Consider the following 14,732-nt stretch of genomic DNA (forward strand, 5'->3'; position numbering starts at 1 on the left):
CTTTGATGCAATCCTGTTTGTGTACATTCTTTGTAAATAAATTCCTGTTTCCCTGAACACAGTAGAAATAAACAGCATCAGACTCAGAATTCCATAGCCTGCCTCTCCAGTCAGTCCTGTGCCCCAAGAAGCTCTTTCCCTCTCTGCACCCTTTCAGGGCCACACTCAAGACTGCCTCTCTCACTGTCTATTGGCTTTCTGCTTCTAACATGCACACACTTCCCAAAAAATTCCCTATCCCCTGCATTTGCAAGCAGTACCTGGGGAACGCCTCAGACCACATGGCTTACCTCTGTTTATGCTTTGCCATATGCCTGACTACCTGGAACCCTTCTCCCCTGACCCTGGCTGCCCTTTCCAAAATCATGTGTGGATCAAACACTGCTTCATTTCTCATTCGCTAATTGTTTTTCACCCCCAGCATCCCTAGTTCCAGCACCTATGATCCCATGTGAGCCTTATTTTGAGAGATTGTATAGGTTTAGGTGGTCCATAATCCTTGTGCTAGTCTGGACAGCTGTTCCCTGACTGGATGCAGTGGACAGTTCTGTCGTAGCAATTAATCTACATATAGCTTCAATAATATACACTGAGCAACTATCTGACAAATTCCCCCTCTCCCAACACGATATCCCAGATGGTGTAACCCCAACAAAATTATTGAACAGGAATGGGGACTAAGAAAACAGTGCTGGATTTTCCTTGACACAAAAGCAGTTCCAGAAATTGTAGTTTGTGGCAGTTTGGGCATGCACTCCTGTAACCATTACTACCGTTATTTGGCGAGCTTCTTGGTGGATTTGCCAATGAATGAGCTGACGGAGGCTTTCCGTTTTCTAGACAGCTGGTTATCATTATCTGTAAAGAACAGAGCTAACTTCAGGTTGTCTGTGCATGTGATGGCTTGCAGAGGGTGGCTCTTCCAACACACCCGCGCAGTACCCAAGCACAATGCTGACACTAGCACTCTCTGAGCTCTAGGGCAGAACTGGCTACTGTACTTGGCTACATTTCAGACACGCTGTGAGCACAGCTGCCAGTCAGGTTGAATGAATTTTCAGTCACTGAGCTAGCACTTTTCCTTTGGGGTTCTAGAAAGGAAGAGAGAATCTGCCTGGTTGCTACAGAAGCTTTGTTTGGTCTTGTCTGAGCCCCTATAGTTGGCATGTCCATTAGACAGTGCTCCGAAAGTAAGATCTTGATTGTCAAATTATGTAGCAATTCAGCAATACACATTCATGTCCCTGAATCCTTTACTCTGGAAGTATTTTGAAACACAAAATTCCCTCTCCAATCCTGCCCTTTGCCCTCTCCTGCTCTCTCACACTAACATTTTTATCGACTTTCTGCTAACCATCGTAAACCTGATCTTCTTACAGCAATGCAAATCAGCAATAATGCCTGAATGAAGTAACATGGCTGCAAATGCTGGTCCTGATTCTGACACTGGTACAAGTCAGGAGTAACGCTAATGAAGTCAGTGGGTTTGGCCAAGTGTAACAGCCGTGGGAAGTTAGAATCAGACCATCAATGTAACAGAGATCAGAGTCAGCCTGACAACGCTTTGCTCAGAATGGCGCTTGTCCGCCTGGAAGGAGAGGAACCACGGGACAGAGGGAGCAGTCTCATCTGATTTTTGGAGTTTGACCCCACAGCTCAGAATTCCACTGGCTTCTATTATGGATCCTACCACGCACAGCAAGAAAAATTTCAGCGTGTCCACACTTACTACACACTTAGTGCACAGCAGGCCCCCATCATGTGTACACAGTGTTGTGAATTGAAACAGGACACAGCTGGCCTGTGTGTAGGCTATTGCTGCAGCTGATGTCCTATGTCCTAGACAGTGTGCTTGCCCTCTATAGATAAGTCATCGCTGTCTGCATAGACTTTCCCATATGCCTTATTTTCACCATCTTTGTGCTATGGTCAGTAATCATACTTTGCCCTTAATAATGAAAGACAAGGAACCCATGTTTGTATAGGCTTTGTAAGGTTTTTACACATGTCAGATATGATTTGTACGAAGTATCCAGTCCCTTTCCCTTTATGCTAATGGGAAATTGTTAGTGATTCATCAGTGGAAGCAGGACGGGAGCCCAAGGCGCTTTATGAATCATTCATTCTGTACTGTACACCTAGGTTAGCGTTAGATAGCTGCAGTGCACTTGAAAAGGAAAGCAGCACAACGCAATACAATCCTGCAATTTGCCCTGAAGAGAGAAATCAATTTGATCTTGATCCTTATACCCCAAACTTTTGGGATCAGCTCAAAAGTGTCTCTCCTCCGCTATCATGCAATACAATTGTTGTTGCCACTGAAACCAGAGATGTGTAAATCATGCCTACAAATCGCTGTTTCCCTCAGCTGTAATTGAAGCTTTGTTAGCCTGGTGACGTGGAGTTAGATAAGCTGTGTGTGAAACATCCTCTCCAACCCCACGTCTCCTGCAGCAAAGCAGGGAAGCATCTGTCACCCGTTGGGGCACCTGTTCTGGAAGGGGGATCAGAAAGAAACTCGGAGTTGCTACTATCCTGATTTCAGCCTCCCTTCCCAGGTCCCTAACCACTTTTGGCGAGTCGGGTTTAGAGGTACCAGCAAAGGCATTTCCCCGATCTCTCACCACGTCCCGCTCTGGAAAAGTGACCGGCCCGGAGTCCTCCCCGCTGTGCCCCACGTGGCAGGTTTCGCCTAGGCGCTGTCTTCGCAACCACCCAGCCCCAGGTGGCTGGTATCTGATGCTGACTCCTCCTGGATGCGATTCCAGCCCCCACCTCCACCAGTCCCACCTCCGCTCGGGCACCGCTTCCCTCCCACCCGGGCCAGGGAGGAGGGAGAGGCTGGGCCCGCCCCTGCCCAGCCGGGAGCCAAGCAGCGGACCAGGCGCAGCTCCGTGCGCTCCGCGTCCCTTGCGCTGAGCACTGGCCGGGCAGGGTCATGTTCTCCTGCTTCTACACCGCGCTCGCGGGGCTGCTGCTCCTGCCGCTGCTGCTGAACCGCGTCTGCCCCTACTTCTTCCGCGACCTGCTCTTCTTCCTCAAGCTGGCCCGGGCGGCGCAGCGGGCGCACAGTTACGCGGCGCGCAGCCCGCCGCGCACCATCCTGGAGGTGTTCACTCAGCGGGCGCGCCGGGCTCCGCGCAAGCCCCTGGTGCTGTTCGGGGAGGAGGCGCACACCTACGAGCAGGTGGACAAGCGAAGCAGCCAGGTGGCCCGGGCGCTGCGCGAGCACGCCGGGCTGCAGCAAGGGGACTGCCTGGCCCTCTTCCTGGGCAACGAGCCTGCCTACATCTGGGTCTGGCTGGGTTTGGCCAAGCTGGGCTGCGCCATGGCCTGCCTCAACTGCAACATCAGGGCCAAGTCCTTGCTGCACTGCTTCCAGTGCAGCGGAGCCAAGGTGCTGCTGGCAGCCCCAGGTGAGACCCTCTCCAGCGGCCAGGCTGCTCGGGGTGGGGGAGAGAGGAAGTGGTGCCCCGGGCCGCCCGCCCACGTGGGCCCACATCTGCTGGGCTTGTGCTGCTCAGCGACATCTGCTCAGGGTAGGGGGACTAGATGTCCCGATTTTATAGGGACAGTCCCGATTTTGGGGACTTTTTGTTATATAGGCTCCTATTACCCCCCAGCCCCCCCGTCCCAATTTTTCACATTTGCTGTCTCGTCACCCTAGCTCAGGGGGACAGCTCGCCTTCCCTGCAGCCCTCTGAGTCGGGAATGTGGGGCTGGCCCCAGGGGTGGGGAGCAGGTTGTGGTGGAGGGTTGTTCCTTTAAAATGTACAATAACCTCTTGCTACAACTTCATTGGCAAGACTTGGCCTCTCCAGTGTCAATAATTTGGAACAAGGGAGATGCTTTGCCCAGTTTTTTTTTTCTGGGAAGGGAGGTGGGATTCTTCCACTATTTAGCTAGTGCAGAAGAGCAAGATGCAGTCCTCCTGTCATAGCATTCCCTCTCAGATCTGAACCTTAGAGTTCAGAAAATGAGATACTAGCACCTGAATCCTCTAAGCTTAATTACCAGCTTAGATCTGATAGCACTGCCACCACCCAAAAATATAGTGTTTTGGGGCACTCTGACCTCCCCAACCTTCCCTGGGGACCCTAAGAACCCAGATTCCTTGGGTTCTTAAAACAAGGAGAAAAAAACCATTCCCCCACTTTTCCCCCTCCCAGAATTTCCCTCCCTGGGCTATCCTGAGAGATACTGATCCAACCTCTTAAATCACCATACAGAGAAGCATCTCCCTTCCCTTCCACAAAGAGGCAAACAGATTCAAGGAAAACAGAGAGAGATTCTATCTCTCCCCCCTCCCGACTCCCCCACCCGTCCTGGTGAGTTATCCCAATCCCCTGGAATAAAACAAGGGAAACAAGAAAAAAAATCAATCAGGTTCTCTAAAAGAAATCTTTTAATAAAAGAAAGGAAAAAGTAAAGAATTATCTCTGTAACTTCAAGATGTAAATATTACAGGGTCCTATAGCTTACAGACACCAGAAAGAGACTTTCCCCCCAGTACCAATACAAATCAACATATTCCCAGCAACTACACATATAAAAGTTAACCAGCCAGATCCACAATTGCAAATAGAGTAAAACAATCAAAAAGCCTAAACCGCCTATTTTTACTTACTATTTGAAAAGAAACTTAGAGAGCCTGTAGTAATGTCTGGTCTCTCTCAGACCCTCCGAGAGAAGAACACACAACGGACAAAGAACACACACAAAAGCTTCCCTCCACCCAAATTTAAAAGTATCTTGTCTTCTGATTGGTCTTCTAGTCAGGTGTCCAGTTCCTGCTTGTAACCCTTTACAGGTAGAAGACACATTAACCCTTAACAATCTGTTTATGACACCTCCCAATGCACATAATTAACTTCACACACTGTGAGTAGCCCTATCACAGGGGTGGGCAAAGTTTTTGGCCTGAGAGTGACATCAAGTTTCTGAAATTGTATAGAGGGCTGGTTAGGGGAGGCTGTGCCTCCCCAAACAACCAGGCATGGCCCAGCCCCTGACCCCATCCAACCCCCACCCCCGTTCTCGCCCCCTGATGCTCCCCCTGGGACTTATGCCCCATCCACCCCTCCCTGTCCCCTGACCGCTCCCAGAACCCCTGCCCTGACTGCTGCCCACTGTCCCATCCAATTCCACTCTCCTTCCTGACTGCCCCCCTAGGACCCCTGCCCCCATTCAAGCCCCTTTTCCCACCCTCTGACGGCCATGATCTCTATCCACAGCCCCACCCCCTGACCACCATCCCAAACTCCCATGCCCTCTATCCAAGCCCTGCTGCTCCCTGCCCCCTTACTGCGCTGCCTGGAGCACTGGTGGCTGGCGGTGCTACAGCTGCGCCACCCAGAGAACCAGGACAGGCAGCCATGCTGTCCAGCTAGAGCCAGCCATGCCACAGCACAGAGCACCAGATCAGGCCGAAGCTCTGCAACTCCATCACCCAGAGCATTGTGCTGGAAGCGGAGCGAGCTGAGGCTGCAGGGGATGGGGAATAGCAAGGTAGGGGCCAGGGTTAAGCCTCCTGGGCCAGGAGCTCAGGGGCCAGGCAGGAGGGTCCCGCAAGCCAGATGTGGCCCAAGGGCCATAGTTTGCCCACCCCTGCCCTATCAGCTTCAAGTTTGGGTCTTAATCCTGAAATTGACTCTGTGTCCCCTGCACTGCACTGAGCCCCACTGACTTAATGGGGCTCCAGGTGGGCAAAGGAGGGTCTGCCCAGATGAAATAGGTTGTAGGATCTGTGCCACAGTGCTGAAGGTTTTTGTCAAAGAGCCAGTCAGTCATAGATGTAGCGTTTAAACATCCAGGTGCTTTGTGGGATTAGCAGAGGATGCATCAAGTCAGGTGTAAGAATGTAACATACCTTCTGTAAGTAACTACGTGGAGAACACATATTTAATAATGGGCTCTTCGCTCTAGCAGAGAAAGGCATAACGCACCACCCAAGGGCTGGAAGTTGAAGCTAGACAAATTCAGACTGGAAATAAGGTGTAAGTGTTTGATAGTGAGAGTAATAAATCATTGGAACAATTTACAAAGTGTCCTGGTGGATTCTCTGTAATTAACTATTTTGAAATCAAGATTGGATGTTTTTCTAAAAGATCTGCTCTAGGAATTATTTTTGGGAAGTTCTATGGCCTGTGTGAGACAGGAGGTCAGAGTACATGATCACAATGGTCCCTTCTGCCCGTAGAATCTATGAATCAATGAATGTTCCCAAATCATTTGCAATATATTTTCATTTCTAATTTATATAGTAAGGGGAAATCTCCAGAAAAAGAGAGTTTACTTAGGCATCAGATGCTTTATATGTATGTATGCAGATAGAGTATCTGCATTAATATTTGGAGGGTCAAGGTCATTTCTATGCAGATGTTTAAATGCACCTAAATTTTATGAACTCAAAAACAAATCTTTCCAAGCCTAACACAGGAACTATGCCTATTTAAACTTTCTAAATTAATCAATGTGTAAGTTATCACCATGGGAAAAAGCTAGTGTTTTGGACAGGAAAATGTATTCCAAAAAGTATTCAGCTCTGGGAAAAGACCAAACAAAGGAGGTTTCAGCCCAAAAATGAGAATTTTTTTTAAGCCGAATGGTTGAAAATAGTGGGTTATTAATGAATTTCCCCAACCTTAGCTGTAGTAGTCACTACTGGCAGTTGTTAAAATAGTATAAGGAGAGTACAAAAAAAGACAGGTTTCCCCTCTGTTAAACATTTACTTTCTCATCCCTGATTTGAGTTTCAACCTTTACTCTGCATTTCTGTGCTACCCTAGGTCAAAGGTAAATCTCTTCTGATTACAACTGTATTGTGTGTGATCATTGTTATTTACTTTTGAATAGGTTTCTGCAAAAGAATATACTGATTCAATTATAAATAGGAGTAGAATGTATTGTATTTACATCTGTGTTTGTTGCCAGACCATGGCTCATTTGATCTACATGTGGATGGATCTTATATTAAACCCTCCATGGAGAAAGGGGGTTCAGGTGCCTCTGCAGAATATTCCCCTCCCTGCCACCCAACTCAACTCTTCATGCAGTCCAGGGTCTGTGTAGAAGGAGGGGGTGGAGTGAGGGTGGGCAGGAGCAGGAGGGGCAGGCCCCCTGAATGCACATCATTCTCCTTTCCAGTCCTGCAGAAGATGTCCAAAAATGTTAATACAGCCTGAAGCCATATTAACCATTTATAGTTCCCCTTCCCAAACTCCAGAGGAGGCTATGGAGGGTTGAGGGGGGCGGTCCTTAGCAGTACAGCACCAATGGAGTTGTGCTGGCAGGGAGCCAGGGGTGTTGGTGGGAACCAGAGTTGCAGCAGATGGCTGGGGTCTGCACAAGGATGGCCCTGCAACCTGCCAGATTTGGGGGTAGCTTTTCTGCTAGCGGGGCAAACTTTTACAGTCTGGACGTTGGCTTGGTATATTTATAAATACCATTCCCAAGAACATCGACAGGTAACTACCCTAGAAATATTGGTTCCAATAAGAGCAATTTTTCATCACAGTTGCTAAATTCAAAGTGAATGGCAGAGCTGTTTGGTTTGGAATACAGCAGGTTGGGTTGCTGAATCCAACAGTAGGTTGCATATTAGGAACAGTTCCAACTCTTTTGATGGCATTTCCACGGAAGAAGAATGCACATAGCCAGCTTTTGTGACATTTTGTGACTTGGGGAAGGGATTCATATAAATTAAATGGAAGGACTCTTGCAAATTACATGAACATCTAAAAGATGGCTTGTGTAAGAATTAGGTCCTTTGAGTGAAGAGAAAAGTCCCTGGGATATTGAGTCAGTTTCCTACAGAGAATATGGACTCATTTATATCAAGAGTACAGAAACCCGCTACCTTTTACAAGTAATCTCTCACTTTTGGTTTTAGCACTACGTAAGTTAACTGTAGACATCAAATTGGACAGGGTGTCAGGGTTTTGTTCAGACATTTAAAACACATATTTCGTGCTATAAAACATCCTAGAAATGTGGGGCCAGATTCTCAGCTGGTGTGAGTCGATGTATCTCCATAGAAATCAACACAGCTTCTGCCCCCTGATCCCCCTTCTGCGCCCTTGACACCCAGCAGCCCTCAAGACATCCATTGAAGTCAGTGGAGCTATGACAGTTTACACCTGCTGAGAGTCTGATTTGTGACTCTCTACACATCAGCAGATTTGATAGCATGTGCCTGGGGCCAAATTTTCCTCCCCTTGCTCCCCTTGCATAAAACTTCCATTGACTTGACTTCAGTGGGAGCATTTATATGAGTAAGTCAACCCTAATTTGTCCCTGGGTGTGAATTTTCTCTGGTTTGATTTGTGTGTGAGTTTTACAGTTTGATTCCTGCTTCAAGCTGTTTTGAGAATGGAATCCTGAAGCAGTTTCTGCTTGTGAAATTGGTGATGAGGGTCCATGTTAAATTATCTGAACTTAGTAGTTCAAAGGGAAATTGTCATACCTGTGATCTGAAAGGTCTTTTTGTTTGCTTTGCAGTGTGTTTGTCAGATTCCACCCAAGTTTATGAAAATGTCGACTCTCTTTTCTGTTTTCATGCATATAGCCATTTGCTGTTTAAAGGAGGACTTTGAGTTGCAAGAAGCCAGCCAAGACACTGGTGACTATACCAGCCAAAGGAGATAATCTTATTTTTCTAATAGAGCAAATGAGCACGTAAACATCATGCTGTACACGAAGAGAGCCTGTGCATTGTCATTGCTAACACTGGACCCTTTTTATTGTAAATTTCAACTTTTTTTTTCCCATTTGCATTCAGGCTCACTGTGGATGAAATTTGCCTTTGTACGAAGGATGCATGGGACATAGTGGTATATAGATCTGGTGTGGGAACTTGGCACAGGACTGTATTTCCCTGGCAGGGGGAAATTCACCACCTTCAGTGGCCATTTTGTCCACCACCTGTCTGGCACAAAAAGGGCACAAAGAGGCTGTGCGGCTCCCTGGGAAACATGAGTCCTATTCAGCAAACACAGACTGGCTAGGCCAGCCATATATTCCTCCCCCATCCCAGGGATCTTGTCCCTGGTGGCTGCAAGCAGGAGGAAGTGTGTCTGGGGAATTCCTACTCCCTGGTTCTTGCAAGGCACATACCTCTCAAAGGTGAGCTAACCTGTACTGACGATTGAGTCAGCCTCAGGATCAGGGAGGCACAAAGTGTTTTTCCTCGGACTTGGTCTACACCTAAAATTGAGACTGACCAAGTTACATTGGTCAGGGCTGTGAAAAAGTTCATGCCCTGTGTAACATAGTTAGGTTGACCTAACCCTTACTGTAGTAGCAGCTCTCGGACAGGTGAATTATCTGCATCAAGGGAAAAACCACTTCTGTTAGTGTAGAAAGCTTCTATACTACTGCACAGCTGCGGCAGTGTAGCTGTGTCACTGTCGCATAGCCATGGCCACAGTCCTTTCATTAGACACTGAACCAACATAGGCATGAATCATTCGTGAGTGCAGTTAAATACAAGATCTCCCAAGGCAAAAGTTGGGACACAAATTCGACCATGCAAAATTTTCTTAAAATTATTTTCTATCTTCTTTGCTCTGTAAGAATTGAAAGCAGCTGTTGAAGACATATTGCCAGCCCTGAAAAAAGAAAAAGTAAAAGTCTTCTACCTAAGCAGGACATCCGATACAGAAGGGGTTGACAGCTTCATTGACAAAATGGAAGTGGTTTCAGATGAGCCTGTTCCGCACTCTTGGAGATCAAATGTCACTTCTCAAACTCCTGCCATGTATATTTATACCTCTGGGACTACAGGTAATGTAAATGGGGTTACCCGACAAACATCACATTGACATAGGGGAAGAAATGATTGGAATGAGATTTTAATTTTCCTTTTTTCTGCTTAGTAATTCTTACAAGTCATCTTCAAAATCCCATTTCTGTCTGAAAATATTTTACTTGCTATTGTTACAAGTAAACCCAAGATTTCTGAAAATGAAAGATTAGAAGAAAATATATTTTTCTTTGCTTTTTCTTTTCTTTAGGCATTTGAAAGCACTTTGTGTACGGTCATTTCCCCTTATTTGTGTGGATCATCTACCACAGGGATTGGCAACCTTTGGCATGCGGCCCATCAGGGAAAGCTGCTGGCAGGCCGGGATAGTTTGTTTACCCGCAGCATCCGCAGGTTCAGTCAATCCACAGCTTCCACTGGCTGTGGTTTGCCACTCTAGGCCAATGGGGGCTGCGGGAAGAAGTGGCCTGGCCCGCGCTGCTTCCCGCAGCCCCCATTGGCCTGGGACAGCGAACCGCAGCCAGTGGAAGCTGCGATCGACTGAACCTGTGGACGCTGCAGGTAAACAACTATCCCGGCCTGCCAGCAGCTTTCCCTGATGGGCTGCATGCCAAAGGTTGCCAATCCCTGATCTAACATGTCAATTGGGGCGGAGGGGAGAAGAACTTTTGGAAAAAAATAGGCAATGTGATTTTCCAATCTCCAAAATTGGCAGGGGAACTCAGAGATAGATATAGTCCTAGATGCTATTTTTAACTAGTTTTTCTTTTAATTGACTAGATTTCAAAGTGATGGTGCCCATTAACTATTGCAAGCAGTTTTGGAAGTAAATGTCTTTCAAGTTGTATGTGAATCAAATTATATCTTAAATGAATCAAATTGTACCATATTTTACTATAGTTGACTCTTGACTTTCTTTTACATACAATGCCACTCCTCCACCAGCGTGACCAACTCTAGCATTCCTATAGTTTCTGTGATACCTATTATATCAGTATCTTCATTCAGTAGCAGGCCTTCAAGTTAAGCCATTTTAGTATTTGGACTTCTAGTAGTTGTACACAAGCAATTATAAACTTGTCAATATTTAGTTGTATACCTTCACGTGATGTAAATGAACAGGACTTTTTTTCATTTGACTATTTCTCTTTAGTTTCTATCTGTACGTTATCAACTTCTAGCCTCTGATCTTTATGAAGATGTAGAGTATCCCCTTTAATAACTCCTCCGCTAAGGGAAGGCCCTGTCTGAACCACCTTGGTCATTAGGTGTTCCAATCATATTGAAGAGCACACCTTTTCTATTGTCTTAACACAGGTCTTCCAAAGGCTGCAGTGGTTACCCACAGACGCATCCTGTTAGCTTGTGGTTTGTTCAGTACAAGTGGCGTGACCTCTGAGGACATTGTATATAATGCCCTGCCACTGTACCACAGTGCTGCCCTCCTGATTGGAGTTCATGGATGCATCATGCAAGGTACAGTGCACCTTACAGTGTAAATGACTTACTGTGCATATGGGAAGAAACAGCAGAACTCATACCCAGAGCCAGCTCTTCAGCCCTACATGGCAGAGTCACAGTTTCAGGTTTAACTGCACCTTTGACTCCACTCCTGGTGTCCCTTGAAGGTGCCCACTTCAGGCTTCCTAGCCCTCAGCTCTCTTGGATGGAGACCTGCATCATCCTCCCTCCAGACTGGGGGTTTACACTTGCAGTCCCTCTGCACTCCATTGAGATTTCCCCAGAACAACCAGGATCCAGCCTCTGTGGTTAACCTGTCTCCAGGGACTACAAGCATGAATACACCAGTTACCAACCAGCCCTCACAAAGCAAAATGCATTTATTCTAAGGGCAAAAGCATTACAGAGAAAGCATAAAAAATAATAGAAGTTCCTCTCCACAGGCCAAAGCTTGTCTTATGAGGCCTTTGTAAGCCAAAGTCTTTCCAACACTTCCGCAAGGGTTGGGGCCCCTGCTGGACAGAAGGTTTTATCTGTTTGCTGTAACACAAAGAAAGCCCTTCAGATTCAGCCTTTTTATACCAAAAGCCTTTTCTTTGTCTGCTGGTCTCTGGAACACTCAGTTTGAAACAATATAGGCAAATCTCCCTAGGGGCAGTGCCTCTCTGCAGGTGTTTACAGCCTGAGTGAGTTGCTATAATCACCCTGTGCACGCGCACACACAGTTTTTAGTTCCTGGAAGAGCACTGGTAACCTTCCCCCATGGAGTTCCATACAATCTCTGGCCACAGTGAGACAGAAACCACTGATCAACTTAATACAATGTGACACCCTCCCCCTCCCCGCCAAGATACTGCATTCACCTGCAATGTCTGTCACAGGCAGCTCCTCCTGTGCAGCACAACCACAGGGGTTACATGGTGCAGAATGCCACAAAGTTCTTCCACTATGAATACTCCCATACTTTTTGATGGACACAATTAAAGGATAAAGCTTGTTCCTGGCCATGGATTGTATCTGAATTTATTTTAGGAAAGGGTCACACCCTTTTAAGATGAAGATATATGTAACCCTTCTGCCCCTCTGAGTTGGCAGCAACGAGGGCCGGGTTCAGTGTCCAGGGGTTCCATTTCAATAACACAATGCATAACCGGCTCAAGCCCCCACCCAGTGACCTGGGACCCTTACATACCACAGCCCCCTGGGCGCCTTTGGGAGGCAATAGTTCCCCTCTCGCAAGCACAGAGTCTGAGTGCAGCAAAATCTTTTTAATAAAGGAAGGGAACAATGCGGCATCCCACTGCAGAAACACCACAAACAGGATTATAACACAAACCATAAGCAGAAACCCACCTCCAAGTATGTTTGGCAATGTCCTTTCCCCGTTAGGGTCTTTAGCCCAATCACCCCAAAGTCCAACAACCCGAAAGTCTCTGGTCAGTGCCACCCCAGAATTCAAAAGTTTATCTGCAGAGTTTTACCCCCCCAGTTTGGGTGGAAATGGGGGGAGTCCACACAAGGTGTTAAGGGGCACCGTACGTGGGCCAGGGCCAACTGCTCTGCCTCTCCGTGGAGTTCTGCTGCAGCCTTCACCATGACCAGCTCCACTACATCAGCTGTGCCACTCCTCCAGCCGTCCCTGCAAACCGCTTCACTCCGCTCACTGTTCCATGGGCTGCTCCAACATGCTCCGCTCTGCCAGCCACTTACCAATAGGTCCTTCAGGCTCCCTTATTAGTTAACACAGCACTCAGTGATTTCAGCTCTTAGTAGAGGAGCCCTGGTGCTGGTGCACCATTGGCCCAACATGAACTCAGCTCAGCAGTCTCTAGATGGACTCCTAATGGAATCAAAATTAGCTCTACTCTTTAACAGTGGAGAGAGGAGGCTGTGCAATTGGTGTTCCAGGCCCTCAAAAGGCACCCATACCATCAGATGCACACAGCAGTCCCCAACCTCTCTCAATTCACTGGGCATTGGAACCCATGTCCCTTGTTTAGGAAGTGTCACTGAAGTTATATTGAGACATCTCTGTCATAAAGCAGTCTCATAGTTCCTCATTCACATAATCAGGTGGCAACACTTTATTTATCCTGCCCCAATAACAAAGAAATTGGGGATCCCAGAGCTGTCAAAATAACCATCCCAGGCTGCATTGGGCTATGCTGGGTGTGCCCATGCAAATATTTGAGAATTCACACTTTCTGAAATTCTTTCCACACTTCTCATAATTCACCACCAGATGTCAGGGTAGAGCTCATCCTGACTCTGCTTACATATATAATGTAATCCTGCAAATATCATGCACTCATCACTGAAACTACAAAGGAAATGGTACCATTTTCTCACAATCTATTTGTTATAGCCCAGTTCTATTATTTCCCCCTTTTTCTTCTTTGCGTAGGTGCAACCTTCGCTCTACGTGCCAAATTTTCAGCCAGCCAGTTTTGGGTTGACTGCAGGAAATACAACGTAACAGTGATCCAGTACATTGGGGAGGTGCTTCGGTATTTATGCAATGTGCCAAAGGTAATTTCTTCTATGCGCCAGAGTTTTTTTGCCAACTGATTATAAATATTGTCTGGATTACCTGTGTAATACTTCTTATATTTTAATGGACTATAATGATCCTCAGATGTTCCACAGATTAACCCAGGGGCCAGATACTCCATTCAACCAAGTTCATTTTGCACTGCCTAATGGTACATCAGCCCGGGGGCGGGGGGTAAACCCATGGAAGCAAATCTAAGGCTATGTCTACACTAGCACTTTTGTTGATATAACGTATGTCGCTCCAGGATATGAAAAAACCACCGCTCTGAGCGACATAAGTTACGCCGACAGAAGCGCTGGTATGGACAGTGCTGTTGGAGGGAGACGCTCTCCCGTTGACATAGCTACTACCGCTCATTGGGGTTAGGTTAATTATGTCAATGGGAGCTTTGACATGGAGCGACTACATGAGCAATCTTACCGCAGGACAGCTGCATTGGTATAGCTGTGCCACTGTAAGTTTGCTAGTGTAGACATGGCCTGAGAGTCCAAGTTAGCTGACTTGGGCTTGTGCTATAGGCCTAAAAATAGCAGTGTAGACATTTGGGATCAGGCTGGAGCCCAGGCTCTGAAACCCGGCAAGGGGGGTGGATCTCAAAGCCGGAGCTCCAGCCCAAGTGGGAATGTCTACACTGCTGTTTTCAGCCCTGTAGCATGAGCTCTGTGAGCTTGAGTCATTTGACCCAGGCTCTGAGACTCGCTACCCTTGTGGGGTTTTTTTTGCAGTGTAAACACACCAAGTGTGCAGAGATTGCAACTGGGGAATTCCTCCAGCATTAAGATGGCTTATTCCTGTGCAATAAGCCTCCCCTCAGCGTAAAAGGAAGAAGGGGGGAGCATTTGGAAGGGGAAGAGAGAGAACGGGGCATGCTGGAGCAAAGCTGTAGTTTCTTTGCGAAAAGCTGTTCCCTAGTTTCAGAATCAAGTCCTAGTGAATGAATCTGTGTTCTTGGAG

General features: G+C 47.1%; 1 protein-coding gene across 1 annotated transcript in view; it reads left to right on the top strand.

Moving 5' to 3' along the window:
• Positions 1-2,925: 2,925 nt before the first annotated feature.
• Positions 2,926-14,732, top strand: part of SLC27A2 (solute carrier family 27 member 2) — a 33,200-nt gene continuing 21,393 nt past the window's right edge. The window contains exons 1-4 of the mRNA XM_030578721.1: positions 2,926-3,416; positions 9,574-9,783; positions 11,081-11,239; positions 13,629-13,753. Coding sequence (XP_030434581.1) covers positions 2,939-3,416; positions 9,574-9,783; positions 11,081-11,239; positions 13,629-13,753 — 972 coding nt within the window. The 5' untranslated portion in view covers positions 2,926-2,938. The remainder of the gene's footprint in view (positions 3,417-9,573; positions 9,784-11,080; positions 11,240-13,628; positions 13,754-14,732) is intronic.

This window comes from Gopherus evgoodei, chromosome 10 (assembly GCF_007399415.2).
Source record: "Gopherus evgoodei ecotype Sinaloan lineage chromosome 10, rGopEvg1_v1.p, whole genome shotgun sequence".
Taxonomy (NCBI): domain Eukaryota; kingdom Metazoa; phylum Chordata; order Testudines; family Testudinidae; genus Gopherus; species Gopherus evgoodei.